The 15672-nt window shown below is 34.0% G+C and overlaps 1 protein-coding gene across 3 annotated transcripts in view; it reads left to right on the top strand.

Annotated features, from left to right (window-relative positions):
• Positions 1–332: 332 nt before the first annotated feature.
• Positions 333–15672, top strand: part of LOC111050584 (rhodopsin, GQ-coupled) — a 173483-nt gene continuing 158143 nt past the window's right edge. For 2 of the 3 annotated variants that reach the window (XM_039421017.1, XM_039421015.1), the window contains exons 1-2: positions 333–397; positions 1674–1821. In XM_039421017.1, coding sequence (XP_039276951.1) covers positions 1762–1821 — 60 coding nt within the window. In that variant the 5' untranslated portion in view covers positions 333–397; positions 1674–1761. The remainder of the gene's footprint in view (positions 398–1673; positions 1822–15672) is intronic. The other variant, XM_039421016.1, reaches the window with a different exon arrangement.

Here is a 15672-nt window from a genome sequence, read left to right as displayed (position 1 = left end):
CAGAAACAGAAATGTAAGGAGAAAGTGGAAAAGGCAGAAAGACGACAGAAGGATAAACGTGGAAGAAAGAGCGGTGAAAGAAAGAGCTGTAGAAAAAGTAGAGAGAATAAAGAGTTGGAAGATTCTCAGTTTTATGCTTGAAGAGGGTTACTTTAAAACACTGCGCGCATGCTTAGTAAGCTTCCCTTTTGCGCCCCCTTCATTGAGGAGGCATTTCTCCCCCTCCCCCTCAAGAGAGGGGTTCCTCATCCCCCTAAATGGAAGGGGGGCACCTCCAAACCCCAAAAGGGGTTGATTCACGCTTGGCGAGTTGGTTGGATTCAGTTTGGTGCCGTCAACCAACCAAAATGGGTCGCGACTCGCTCCGACATCTCAACTAAAAATATTTCGATTTTTGGTGATAATTGTATTCTATTCACGCAAAATTTATTTACAATTTTGAGAATTATAGGGAAATGGAGTGATGATACTTTCTGCATTTATTACTATTACTATCGTGTCTTGAAAACTAAAACAAATTGTTGCGATATTTCTCTTCCTAAATATGAAGTTCAAATATGTTTTTTATGGAAAACTAAACCCAGAATAAAATAATAATAATACGTGAGATAATATAAGTTTAACAAGAGAGATGAGCTTGTTATAATACAATACATCATATAAAATCTAAACCATTTACAGTTTTGAGCTGAATTTCTCATTACAGGAATGGTAATAATGCCCATTTGAACTGTAGGCTGCAGTGTTTTAGAAGTTGAAAAGTTTCATCATCCAAGATATTGAGTTCGAAGCTACTGTTGCTTTTTTTTACTGATACCAACTGAGACCCATTATTCCAGGATACTCTCTATTGATTAAATCAAAATTAAAATTATTTCTGATTAGCATGAAATAGAATTGGTTACGGTATAAATAATTTTTCAATTTCCTTATCTTAAATGAATAGTTTTACTATCTGAATTTGAGATTTAAGAATTTCTTCCAAACTGGTAATCTCCTAAGTGTATTAATCAAGTCATGGAGATGAGCAACAATCATTATTATTGATATGAGAAGCATCATGGCATTGTGACTATATGTCTTTACTGTTCATCTAGGATAAGATCCTATTCCTGTGAATCTTTATTTATTCTTTATTCAAAAGGCATGCCGTTTAAGTCTTCAGATAAACTGATAAGCATCATGAATAAATAAAATAATGTACAATACTGAAGGATATAACCTTTATCAATTTACTCCTTGAACATATTTGAAACTTACTTCTTAAAATGATCATAAATATTTAATAAATTCAAGATCACATCCTTTTTCTTTCTATGACAATAGGAGTATAGTTCTATGTATAGCAAAGAAATCAATGTCTTCCACCGATATCTTTCTACGCCTGGCATTTCACTATAATATATAAGGGATAGTGCAAAGTACTGCAAAAGTTGTTGAAAACTTACCGGGGTCTCCATCCTTTGGAAATTCCCCTAGATATGAATAATTTACACCCTCAGTAAGTCAAGATGGATGAAACAACTATCCACTTCAATTTTTCTATGAACAATTAACTAAATTAAAATTAACGTCCTCAGCAACAGAAAAATTAAGTCAAGTTAACTCACTTCAATCTGCAGTTGTATAAAAACATCTAGTTTTGATTTTTCAATAAATTTTTCATCTAATAGGTTTGATTTATCATTTAAGTGTGAGTTTCATCATTTCTGAAAATAAAATAAAGGATTTGAATGAATCCATGATACCACACCAATAATCATGGATGATGAAGATCCTTCTGATATTTCTAAACTGGACTTCAATGAAATTTTCAACGAGGTGAGTTAGTCATTTCAACCTAGTAGCCTACTGAAATTCTCCTTAATTATACGAATATCTTTTTAATTTGAAATTCTGTACTAGCCCTATTTATTATGTTTAGCGACATGAACAATACCACAAATACCGCTATTGTATTCTTACTTACCTGTTTATTCTAGAATTCCAGAATCTCTGATAAGTTACAATTCTTACCTGTGATTATCAATAAATTCAAAAAGAATTTTGGATCACTAGAATACCAATCCAGAAACAATTGATCGACAGTTCAATTACTATGAAATTGAAATCCAATTCAAATGCTGTCAATAATTTCGTTCGATAATCAATTTATTTTACAGAGTCCGGCATAAAAACCTGACGATTTTTGAGGGATAGTAATCAAAGTATGTTTCGTACAATTAAAACATGTAATATATCAAATTGAATATCAAAATTTTCAATCTACACTGAATTACATAGATCACTCACAAAGTTTTTTTATTCGAAGATTATGCCATCCAAATGTTTTCCGTTACTTTTCATAAACTCACTTAACTTCTAAAATTTGCCATTGCTCACTCAATCATCACTTGTGGAGTTACTTAAATTTCTCGTTGGATGATTGGCTGCCCAATAATGGTAATTTTTTTCATTCACAAATCCCGACAAATGAAAATGTGCCTCTTCACTTGAACGAATAATGGCATCCTGGTGGTAATTCTCGAGAATGATCTCGCAAGCGGCTTTGCGATGTGCCCAATCATTTGCATTAGGTTGTTGCACTAACATTATCTTATACGGATGGAATTTCAGGTCGTAATGATGAATTCGTCGAACACTTCGATCAGAAATGGCTAGCACAACAACATGTTTCGCTGCTGAACGTCGTGGTGACCGAGTAACAGCTACTCTTACAGCGATAATGTTTTCAGGCGTTCTCACAGTCCGTTTTAGTCCTGTTGGTTTTTTTTATGAAGCAGACGATGTTTTCCTAAAATTCTTTATCCACAACAAGATCATATTCCTACTGGTAACCGACGTGTGATGATTTGAATTGAAATCTCTACGAAATGAACGCTGTGTTGAAATAACTAAGTCATTATTTTTAAAATAAGCTTCAATCACAAATGCTCGATGTTCACTTGACCACGACATACCGTCTACTTAAATGGCATGAATAGACCTTTCGATGTACAACAATCCCACCTTTTCAATAACAGTGGTTTCAACATAACAATTAATTACTACAAAATCGTCAGATTAATATGCCGGTCCCTGTATAAATTAATTGGCATTTGAACAAATACAATTTCTCATTCATTTTCATTTATGATTGACAATATTATTATTGAATACCACATGAGTCAATCATCCTCCATAATGCGGCTGACATAGCAATGCACTAGGATATATATAGATTTATCAAATTTATTGGTTTCTATTTTACCAACAGGTATATACTGTGATTCGATTTGTTGTACCTGCACATCCTTGAGCAGAGTAAACAATAGATGTAGTTCTAGTGACAAGTTTAGACTAGTATATTTCTATTATTTGTTCTCTATTTGTACAAGTCTAGGGCCTGGCTGCAAGCACGTCTATCAAATGCAACCGTGATTAAACGTAGTTTTAAAGTTGTTTTTGGTTCCCTCATTGCCTCTTATTGTGGCTCAATTTTGATTGGATCTCGTCAATCACATTCAAATTCCAACCAGAAGTCTTTGTTTTCTATTTGCACTCAAATAAAATAATTCTTACTACAAATTTTGCATCAGAATATTCGAAATGCCATTTTAAATAATATTATGATCAGCAATATTGTAACTATTTGTAGTTTTGATGTTTACATTGTCAGGATCATAGATGATATCATGATTATGTTGTTGATACCAGGTCAGGAATTCCGTAAGATCAAAGCCAGGTAAGGGCAATATTGCAATTAGCAAATTTCAACAGAAGCTTGAGCTGATAGCATCTTTGAGTGACAGCTAATTCAATCCCTAATTAATTAAGAGCTAAAATGCATAATTAAACAAAGCTAATAAGGTGTTTTCACTGCAAGCAATTCTAATTCAAGCTGTCATAATTGAGAATGAAACTTGAGAAACATCCTAGATTGATTGTATTTAAATTATATTAATGATATTTTGGTTTCTATCTCCCCTGATTCTTGTTCTATTTGCACTTCAAGTAATGCTCAATGTGTGTTATGATGGCAATAATGGGATTCAGTTCCTGGTGCCCTCAAATATGTGAATTTTCAAATAAATAAATAATAAAAAATGTTCTCTTAAAATGTGAATACTCAGGGCTAGATGATTACTTATTTGTGAAATACCATCATATTTATTAAAAACTATTCAAAAAATGGTGTTATGATGTTATTTATAAATAAAAAATGTTATTTCCATTACGATCTTTGGTTTTTAATGAATGTCTGATATACAGAGTGGGTGAAGAGTCCGAGAATGGCTTAATATCTCATAAACGAAGGTAATTTGACGGTGGGTGTGATTGGGGATCCTTCTCAAATTGAAAAAAACTACTTTACAATGACTTTAGAAATCTGGTCCGCTATCTTGGATCGGCCATATTGAGTGCAACTTCATTTTTTTAAATAGGAAGGTAGTTGTGCGATACATGATTTCGATACGGAATTCCAAGTAAAAATGAATGACGAAAACCACACATCGATATCTCAAACCATTCAGAAGATATTCACATTATCAATTAGTACCATGCAAATCAGAAATTAAATATGTATAGATTAATAATATGAATATCTTCGAAACGGTTTGAGATATCGATTCAGTTTTCGCCATTCATTTTTCTCTTGAAGTTATCTATCGAAATCATGTATTGCATGACACCCTTCCTATTTAAAAAATGAAGTTGCATTCAATATGGCAGATCCAAGATGGCGAACCAGATTTTCAATCTCATTGTAAAGTAGTTTTTTCAGTTTGAGTAGGATTCCCAATCAAACCCACCGTCAAATTACCTTTGTGTATGAGATAATAGCCGTTCTCAGACTTTTCACCCGTCCTGTATAATATAGACTATTATATTCTAGACTAGCAGGGCACCTGTGCTTCCCTACGGGAATTAAAAGATGAAATTGGGCGGGGCTCAAGAGTTGACCTCGACTTTATTCATTGGTAATCAATATTTCCCGTTGACAGTTATCAAATTAGCAGTGATCATGTTATTTTTGTTTTTGCTTGATGCAATTGAACATTCAATTCCAAATTAAGTTGATTTGGAATTTTATGACTCTGGTAGCCTATCCATGGATCTCTTGCTTATTCTGGAACTCTTGGTTGGCATTGCTTGTCACTTACTTTTCGTTTCACTTATCCAAAAGTTTAAAAGCAACCAATCCACTGATTCTTTCTTCCATGGAAGTCCATTCATACATGAGAGTTCAATCATAATAGTTAGTATAACATATTGTGGCTGATTTCTTATGTCCTAGACTTTACTATAATGAATATTAAGGTGGGATCATTTTAATGTGTGAACACCTTCACACTGTCGTTTTTTGTTTAGAGTGGGTTATGAACTCCCTCACTCTATATACAGAATTTTGCCCGGCGCCAATCAATCACTTTGGATTGATAAAATAAACTGTACTATGATTTCACTCACTGTATTTATACTTATATTTCACTCACTGAAGTGATATTAGAAGAAAAAGATAAAGAGAGATAGGTCAGGGTCGTGTGTAAAGGAAATGTATGAAGTGAAAGGCAAAACTTAGGTTAATTATGAATTTATTAATAAACTTCTAATTGAAAAGAATTTATAAAAATTGATTTAAGTAATGATTTAAAATATACAAGATGGTTGAGTTTTCGAAAATATTACAGTTCAAGTTTAATTTTATACAATAAAATTTAACAAACAGTTCCTATTCTATCAGGTTACTTGAAGAGTAAAATTTAAAATCAAAATACTGAGCACCTCTATTTAAAAATACGATTATCGTCAAAAATAAGAAAATTGATAAATTTTAAAGAATGAATATGATTAGGGGAGCCTTGCTTTAAAAAACTATTATTTTTATGCTTTGAAGAAAATTTCAACTATAAGCTTCAAGAAGTTAATTAAAACTGTATCTACAGATTTGTATTTAAGAATAAGTAATAATTGAATTTGCTGTTTACTTTGATGCTATGTAATTTGATATACTTATTTGGACTTTTTAGGGTGGGGTGGTGTGGGTTTGAGATTGGGAAAATTGAAAATTCCAAATACAAACTTTACCTGGTTCAGTCAATCTATATATCCTATATTCCCTATAGGATAACTGAAGTCTGAAACCAAAGAATCACTCCTACACTGAACACTGTCCAAAATCCAAGAGACTAATATAGCAACTAAACTCACAAGACATGGTCTGCCTGCTTATATACTAGCACCACGTTTTTCCACCCCTCTTCTCCCTTTGCCCTCTAGCTCTGCCTACACCCAAATTCTTCAGCCTAATATTCGGCTTATAAACTGAATTCAAATATCAATTTAAATTTACTATAATGTTTATTATGATATATCATTTTAAACTATGGCTCCCCTTCATTATTGAAACAAATGATATCATACATTTTACCAATATTTGAAGTCTGAAGTTTGGATACTGACAATTAAATACATAATCATCGAGCTTGATCAATACAGTAATCAATCTTATAAATCTAATATGGAGAATACTTTAATAATAAATACATGAAATGAAGAACAAAATACAATGCCATACAGTACATCACAACAATTTAATTGAATAAATCAAATTAATAAGATACTTATTAATGAAGCAGGTTTCTCATATTCATTGTATAACTATACTAATTGTCAACATGTTTCAAACATACCTAATTCTATTTTCAAATTAACCCTTAGCCTGAGAATCTGGGTTCAACCATCTTACTTAGCTTATAAAATTATTAAATTATAATTCATTGTACAACATATATTTTTTGAAATCTTTATACATAACCTACTTCATGACCTAATTTATATAGACATCTAGGTACTCATATCATGTTCATTCAAATAATTGATCATCAAATAATTGCTCCAATAATATTCATATGCTAATCATGTGGTAAAATTGTAGCATATGCTAACCATGTGGTTACATTGTAAACTACATAATATCTATATTCAACTACTCTCCTAACTATATATCTTGATTGCATCTACATCTACCTGCCATCAACTTATGCTATAGCTATATACAAGGGTTACCACAAAACACAGTGGGCCATGTGGTTTCTATTGTAAGCGTGTGTGTGAATAACGTTAAGAATATTGTTAGCAAGTTTCTAGGAACGAATAATTTTTGTTTCAAACTATTATGAAAAGCATAATGATCCCTGTCATCTGGCTAGGTAGGCCATGTATTCTGGTTAAGTATTCTCAATAGTTTCGGTATACAATTCTTTTTATTATTCTAGCTCTTGGTCGTCCATATTCTTACAATACAATATGTTCAGAGCACGTGTTACAACAAATAACAGAAATCTACAATTTTTTTGATATTAGGAGAGCACGTGGTCGCCATTTGTGGCTCATGTGAATTTGCATAAATCTGAATAGATTGTATTCAATCACTTTGATTATTGACTACCATTATTATGATTTCTCTCTTTGATCTTAGCTTAAAACCGAAAGCTTGGGGATAAAAATTTGGTTGTGAACTAACATGTAACTCAATTTAATTTCTATCTAAATTGACAACTTCAGTATTTACTTGTGATCTATCAATATCAATAGGTTTGTATTGAGCCATGCAATGACATCATGGAAGGAAATAGGAGCAGCTGATGGAATATTATGTTTTAAGCTGATTTTGGAACATGAAAATATCAGGTCCAGTGGCACAAAAGCCTGTTCAATCAGGATTAAATTTCATGAGAATTAATCAGAGCAGGGTTTTTTTAATAGAAGGATTCTCTGATTGGTTCTCGTGGTATTTAGTCTGGATTATGAATTGACAGACAGTGCAACTGGCTTTCTCAAGGCCATGGCTGCATAGAAACATAGATCAACATAGGAACCAATACTATAGAAGCTGGAGAGATTGGTCGCATTTTTATCACCTCACAATGAACATCACATTCAACTACCATATGTTTGGAGAGACCGATTTTAAATTTTTTTACTATAATCCGGTCACTTTCTGAATCTATTCTCCCAGATGTTCCATGAATACTGCATTGTTTTAAAATAAGGTCGCCAAAATTGGTAACTCAACTACAGCTATTACAATCTTTTTCTTTTTCTCACACTCTCTTACGTTTTCAACAGACTATTGAAAACTTTTTTCTGCTCAGCTGCTACTTGAGGGACCAATAATCCTTTCTCAATGAACTTCAGCGAATTTTCCCAGAGTTATTGAGACCTGTTCCAAAATAATGTTTTTTGTCGCAAATCCACTATATTCTTGATTTAATCGCAATCGTGAGAGCCGTTTTCGAGATCCGTCCGACATACATACATGTCCACAAACACACATATTCAAACAGAAATTGCTTTCTTAGTACAATTTATTGACTTCAATGATTATGATTTCATTCAAGAAGAGCTTTTTTTACATAATAATATCAGCTGGCATCAAAAGCAAAAATCTGGTGTGGTACACTCACACAACTTTCCTTGCTCATATTCGAAACTACGATCAGACTTTTGTATATTTGTATATATAATTGTTTTCAGAGTACTTTTCCTTTGTGTAAATTGTGAAATTCAATGATTTTTTTAGTCGTCATTTTTTTAAAGTCGTCAAAACAGCTGTTCTACAGATGAGATATCTCGACTATGTGTTCTTTTTATGAACTGCTCTACCTACCTACCTCATGCACGAGAAGGAGGTTACAAAGTTCATTTCTCAAGGATGGGGTGGACCCCCCATTAGTTTCCCAGAAAGGAGACTCATGCCAGTTAATAGAGCTGATAAATAACTATACAGAGTATGAATTTGAAAAAAATCGGTCAAGTTATTTTGAAAAAATCGTGAAAAACATGGTTTTTTAGTAATTATCCGCCATTTTTCTCAAGAATATTACGGAGCTCCTGCAATTTCCAAGGAAGAAACTCATGTCATTTGATAGGACTTATGAATAGCTATCCATGGCTAGAATTTGAAGAAAATCGTTAGAGCCGTTTTCGAGAAAACCGTGAAAAACATGGTTTTTTAGTCATTTTCCGCCATTTTTCTCAAGAATATTACGGAGCTCATGGAATTTTCCCAGAGATGAGACTCATGCCAGTTGATAGTGCTTATGAATATCTATCCATGGTATGAATTTGAAGTAAATCGTTAGAGCAGTTTTCGAGAAAACGGTGAAAAACATGGATTTTTAGTCATTATCCGCCATTTTTCTCAAGAATATTACGGAGCTCCTGAAATTTTCCCAGAAATGAAACTTATGCCAGTTGATAGGGCTTAAAATAGCTATCCATGGTATAAATTTGAAGAAAATCATTGGAGCTGTTTTCGAGAAAACCGTGAAAAACATGGTTTTTTAGTCATTTTCCGCCATTTTTCTCAAGAATATTACGGAGCTCCTGAAATTTTCCCAGAAATGAGACTTATGCTAGTTGATAGGGCTTATAAATAGCTATCCATGATATAAATTTGAAGAAAATCGTTAGAGCCATTTTCGAGAAAAACGTGAAAAACATGGTTTTTTAGTAATTATCCGCCATTTTTCCGCCATCTTGAATTGAATTTTATTGAATTTCTTATTGTCGGGTCCTCATGGTATAGGGACCTTAAGTTTAAAATTTCAAGTCGATCGGTTAATTAGGAATGGAGTTATCGTGTTCACAGACATACACACACACACACATACACACACACACACACATACACACATACACACACACAGACCAATACCCAAAAATCATGTTTTTGGACTCAGGGGACCTTGAAACGTATAGAAAACTTGAAATTGGGGTACCTTAATTTTTTTTGGAAAGCAATACTTTCCTTACCTATGGTAGTAGGGCAAGGAAAGTAAAAATGACAACATGATATTATCTTCATCTGATCTGAAGTAAGCAGATTAGAGTAAGATTCACATCAATGTGTCAGAATTGTTTGAATGGGGAGCATTGATGCTATTATTGAGGAATACTTACAGCACAGAGAAAAGAACCACTGTATGCTTATTCCGTGCTTACAGTCAACGAACTTTTATGCATATTCTCAAATATTTTTATCGAAAGCTACCTTCTATTTTCTCTGGTAAAACAATCAATGTTTGAGAATAATTGATTCGTGGGAAAAGCACCTTACTTCTATGGAAGATATTTTTACATTGAGAAAAGCAACAACAGCTATTTGGCCGTTTTAATAAATAACCCCTTTCTTTCGCCCAAGTAAGGGAAAGAAAGAAATTAGAAATTAAATTTTTACTTTCAAAATCTTTGTGATATTTATTTTGTCTAAGTTTATTTATCTTTGTAACTCGTATTTTTTTGTGAGTGGGCACCCGCCGAAAAACCTTCGGGTTTGGCAGGACCCTCAATGGTTTGTATTGTGATAAAAATTTTGATTTAATTTTGATTTTGAGTTTAATTGGGGCTGAATTTCTTCATTCTATGCAAACAGATTCCACAACGGACACTTCTAAAGTTTTAAAAATACCCTCCACATATTATACTGAATAATATTAGAATTTCATCGAAATTGTTTAAGTAACTTTCCCGATCTGTCGGATATACAAACAAAATTAGTCTTGATAGAAGCAGGACCTCCTGAATACCAGGTATTTAGGAGGTCCTGATAGAAGCAACTCACGTCATAAAAGTTTGTTTTATGAAAAATAAAAATTATCTATACTCCCAGGAATAGCTCTGATTGAAGCAGCAGTGCCCAATCAATTTGTTCTCGATAAATGCATTTCAATAAGTTCTTCAACTTGGTGCCAACCTAACGAAGTCATCTCAACTTAATGCCAACCTGACAAAATTATTAATCCAGTTCGCAGTTAACAACTGTTCGAATAGGTACTCTCTCTAGATTATAGTTCTATGGTAACATATGATATGGACATTTCAATTATAGGATTAGGAGATTAGGAGAAAAAGAATATACATGCTAAAAAACGAACTTTAAACCCTTTAAAACCACCCTTAGAGTTGAGATATCGCCAAAATATGTCTTAGTGAGCACCTAGGACGTATAAGGAAGCTATATTCCAAGTTTTGTTGCAATCCATCCAATAGTTTTCCAGAAATCGTGATGAGTTAGTGAGTGAGTCAGGGAGTCGGTGAGATAAGATTTTATAAGTATAGATTGAGATTAGAAGTTTGTGATTCTTCAGTGATGAGAAGAATAATTTATCTAGTTAAGAGATATAGATGCATATTTTCTATTGAATTGAAACTTCGAAAAATGGTAATAAAGTTAGAAATGATCGCGGAGACTCATATTTCGTCATCGTTTTTAAGGATCGAGGGCAAGGAATTTGATATCATTTCAAATTCAACCCATAAATAAATAACATTCTATTTCAATTTACTGAAAGAAGCAGTTTAATCGATAAGAACGAAGAAACTTGGTACCTTAGATAGTGGATAATAAACTATCCGATCATCAAAGAGTAATTGAATTCCATGATGTATCACGAGAACGTTTCTAATAAATTTCTCTGTCACACAATTTTACTTTGATGACCGCTCAAAGGAGACTCAACTTTGGGAATAGTGATGCTTGCTCTTCGCTATCCTGCGTGTTTCTACTTTCCCTACACTATTCCACATTATCCTTGGAAGACTCTCTCAAGAAAACTTTCTAACTCCTTTGCCTACTTATTCTACTTCTTATTAAGCTTCTACTAGTAATACCAGTCGTAATCCTCATTTTATTCCAAGTTATATTGCCTTTTTTACCTCTTTACCTTCTCTCACATTTTTCCGCTTTTCGTGAAAAATGCATCCATCCTCTTCTCATTTCTGACAAAATTTTCTTATTCTATTTTCTCTCATCGTCCACAATTATTTCTTCCTCGTCGTTGTCCTACTTATTTTTCCTTTTATCAATCTCAACTTTTTTTCGTTTTACTTCGCTCCCCTTCCCAGAAGTTCTTTTCCTAGCATATTTTCTCTTCTTTTCCCTATATATATCATGTTTCTATTTACCATCCTCACCATCCTACTCCTACTGTTTCTTTCCATCCATCATCATTTCTCTCTGTCTCATCGCTTCCGAAATCAAGTAGTTTCCCATTTACATTCTCTTTCGACTCCTGTTGTTTGTTTAGTGTTTTGTAACTTTTATTTCTCTCTGTTTTCTTTATTTCACCCATGCAGCTTTTTCTTTAGTAGTTTGTTATTTCTGACATCAGAGACTCACTGGAGTGAGAAAAGCTCTCAAAGTTCCGAAAAAATGTTGGAATTTTACTGGTGAGCCAATAGAACGCTTGCGGTACTAAACAGAGTGTAGTATTTTCCATTTTTCCTTCTACTTTCTTCTTCTTCGTCCATCGTCTGCTGAACTTTTGGTTGCTTTTATGTTTCCACCACTTTTTGGTCAACATACTTGGCTCCAAATTGAAAGTATAAATTCTGACCACTGTCAACGATGATGAGGGAATAGAAGATCTCATAAAAATATATGATGTTGAAATGTTGAAACAGAAGAGTGTTCAACCCACAAATAATAACTCACAGAATTCTTCCAGTTTGGAAGAGTGGACTAACTCACAAAACTTATGGTTTCTGAGTAAAACGAAAAAAGGGAAAATGTGGGTGTAATATTTTAAAACGTCAGATGTTCTTCTTCTTCTTCTTCATATGGCGGAGCCAACCGTCTCCATGGCGGAGGTTGGCTATAATAATGTTCTATTACATTAATTATTGTAGATGTATTCATGCTTGGAAGGATTGAATCAGTCAAATTGATATCTTGATTTGGAGCCGATATATAGGTACTTGTTTCACGAAACCATGGGTTCCTGGGGGGGAAGCAAGCGATTCAATGATGAAGATTCTTTGGTTCCAGGCTATGTACTGTGTAGTGTGTATACTAACATCCTGCAAAAATTCAGTTTTCCCCTAATTTGTTGCGCATTAATGTATTTATTGAATTGGCTATAGAGTGTAAGGATATGCAAATCATCACCAACATCATCATCTGACTTCCATGGTATAGGCATGTCTGTTCTGGTCTTTCAGATGACCTTTATAAACTTAAAAATCATATTACTTTTTTAATTTTGAGACCACCTTTTCCTTGGTCTTCCAACATGTCTCTTGCTCGCTGGCCTGTAATGAAGAGCTTTCAGAGAGATTCTGCCGCTTGGCATTCTGTCAATATGTTCCTCTTCTTCAGGGGCGCCATTTAGGGGGGGGGGTGGTCAGGGGGGCCTAGGCCCTCCAAGGATTAGATAAATAATGAAAATGCGGGTCTAGCTACACGAATCCTTAGAATTTCATTCTGATTAGATACTTTTTTAAACATCAGTAGTATAATTCCTTCTACCAACAATGTAGCAAAATTGCCTCGAATGTATGGATACGGGTACAGAGTAATAAAGAATATATTTGTCTCTGTGGTATAGTTGAAGCTTGAATATAAATTGGGTTCAATTATTGATCAGGGCACAATAAGTGAGTGATTGCATAAAGTTCAACGTGAGCATGAACAAGTTGGAGAATGTCACAGTGAAAGTAAAAGAAAGGGCACAATCAGACAATCAAAAATGTATGTACAGAGTTGGTGAGAATTATGGGAACAGCTTAATGTTTCTTTAGCTATCGATTTTTTTCAGTTATTTTCCAATTAGAATATGCCCCCTAATGGAATTCTTGAAAGAAAAAGAAAAATTCATTGTAAAAGAAAAATTTATCTGTTTCCATGATTTTTAATAAATCTGTTTCAGTGTATTCCTTCTTTAGGGCCTCTCTGTAGGCCTATATTATTGATGAATATTTCATGATTCAATAACTAATAATGTATAATATGTTTGTATTGATACTTCAACCACATTTGTATAAAACTGGAAATAATGAAGCATATAATAACATCTTCGAATGTAACATTTATGGGGAAAAACCTAGAACCCTCTATCTTTTGGGGAGGAATACCCCCCCCCTCATCATACCTCTTGGTTTTTGCCGCCCCACCCTAGCAGTTTGGTGAAATGGCGCCACTTCTCTTATTCGAGTTTTTTCAATTTCTTCATTTAATGGCCAACCTCAAGCTCCTCATGTATGAATAATTCATTCTGGAATGATCTAATCGGAGATGCAAATAAAATCTTCAATATAATAGTCTAAGTTTCCTTAATAGTCATAGTTTTCTCAAGATCTGTAGTTTTCTTGCAATCTATGGAATGTTGATAATAGAACTTATTGTTAAACTGCGAGTAGTCTATGATTATACTGGTATTTTAATTAGTTACTATCGGGATGAGCCCACAATATCCTACAAGATCCGGCACTAACAAAGTCCACTCTGTACCATCCTAATCCTTTTTCCAGTAGTTTGAACATTGTGAAGAAAAGTAGCAGTGTGAGCTGATAAGGAGAACATGAACTTTTTCAAAGTTCGTTAAATGAACGATTCCCAGAAGCTGGATGTCCCCAGGCCAGGCTACTCAGAGTGAAGTTGCAAGTCGCTTCTTCCTTGTTTCTCAAGCAAGAGTGCATTACTACTGTAGGCAATTCAACTGTCAGCATTAGCTTGATGGGAAGCACCCAATCATTCCTATAGGGAATGCTGATAATTTGGAGTGAATCTCACTGCGGACGCATGTAGCGAGCTCCTGTGATGAAATCACAAGATCCTGCGGACTAGGCTGGGTGTCTCACATTTATTTTTAGAGCATACGAAGATACAATATCGGCTGTAGTGAGTTACTTCAAGAAAAATTAGTTGACAATGATTGAGCAGGTGCTTTTTTGTTCTTTTTCACCATAACATTGTTGACTCAAGAACTTGTTTATTGGAAAACTTCAGAAATTCTATCATACTGTTTGTGTGAGCTGAACACGAATTCAATCAATTTTCAACTTTCAAAATAGAACTTTTGAATTGAAATCAACCTTTGCCTTTGTTTTCAGTTAGTCCAGGCGCTGGCTTACATTGAGCATACATGAGAGAGGCAGAGAATTCGACTTCGGATTATTGTTAGGGGGTCTTTAGTGTATATGAAACTCGATGTCGTCACGTCCCAGGGTGGTCGACAGCTTGGGGGGGGAGGGGGGTAAGTTGTAAAAAACGCGCGTTTATAAAATCGTCTGTCCTGCAGTTACTCTTCATAGTACAGCTTTTAATTTTTTCTCAATATTATGTTCACATTACTGGCTTTCAATGTGGTACTATACATTTTTGCGATAAACCGCATAGTTTTTCCGTAAAAAAATGAAATATCTCGAAAAATGTATTTTTTTATTATGGACTTTTTGTTATTTCTCGAATATTCAAGTAATTAGCCGACTTAGAGGAAAAGGCTCTCAATAAACGTTGTAGGCCGTTTCTTGCTGAATCCAATGTTATATATAGCTTGGGGGTTACGATCATAGATGCGGCGGTGGGAGGGGGATAAGTAGCACTGTTACGCTGCTGCGGCGCGGTCCTCCCCCATGATTAATGCGCGTAATGGCCTGTCTATCGCATCGCTCCTACTAGTCTATGCATTCAAATTATGTATTTCAGGAACTCTATCTTATGTATTTTCGGTCGCTGAACACGATTTTTCAACTCTCAAGCCTTAATAATTGATAATTCTCATCATAATATACTAATTATGGTCAAAATTACAAACTTCATCTCATTCTGCAAGGAAACTAAGAAATGACTGTTTGAAATATACGAAACTTGGGTTTCAAGAAATATATTAGGATAGAATAAAGATA

Source organism: Nilaparvata lugens, chromosome 2, assembly GCF_014356525.2.
Source record: "Nilaparvata lugens isolate BPH chromosome 2, ASM1435652v1, whole genome shotgun sequence".
NCBI classification, from domain to species: domain Eukaryota; kingdom Metazoa; phylum Arthropoda; class Insecta; order Hemiptera; family Delphacidae; genus Nilaparvata; species Nilaparvata lugens.
Note: the sequence above shows the minus strand (reverse complement) of the source record. Positions and strands in the feature narration are given on the sequence as shown.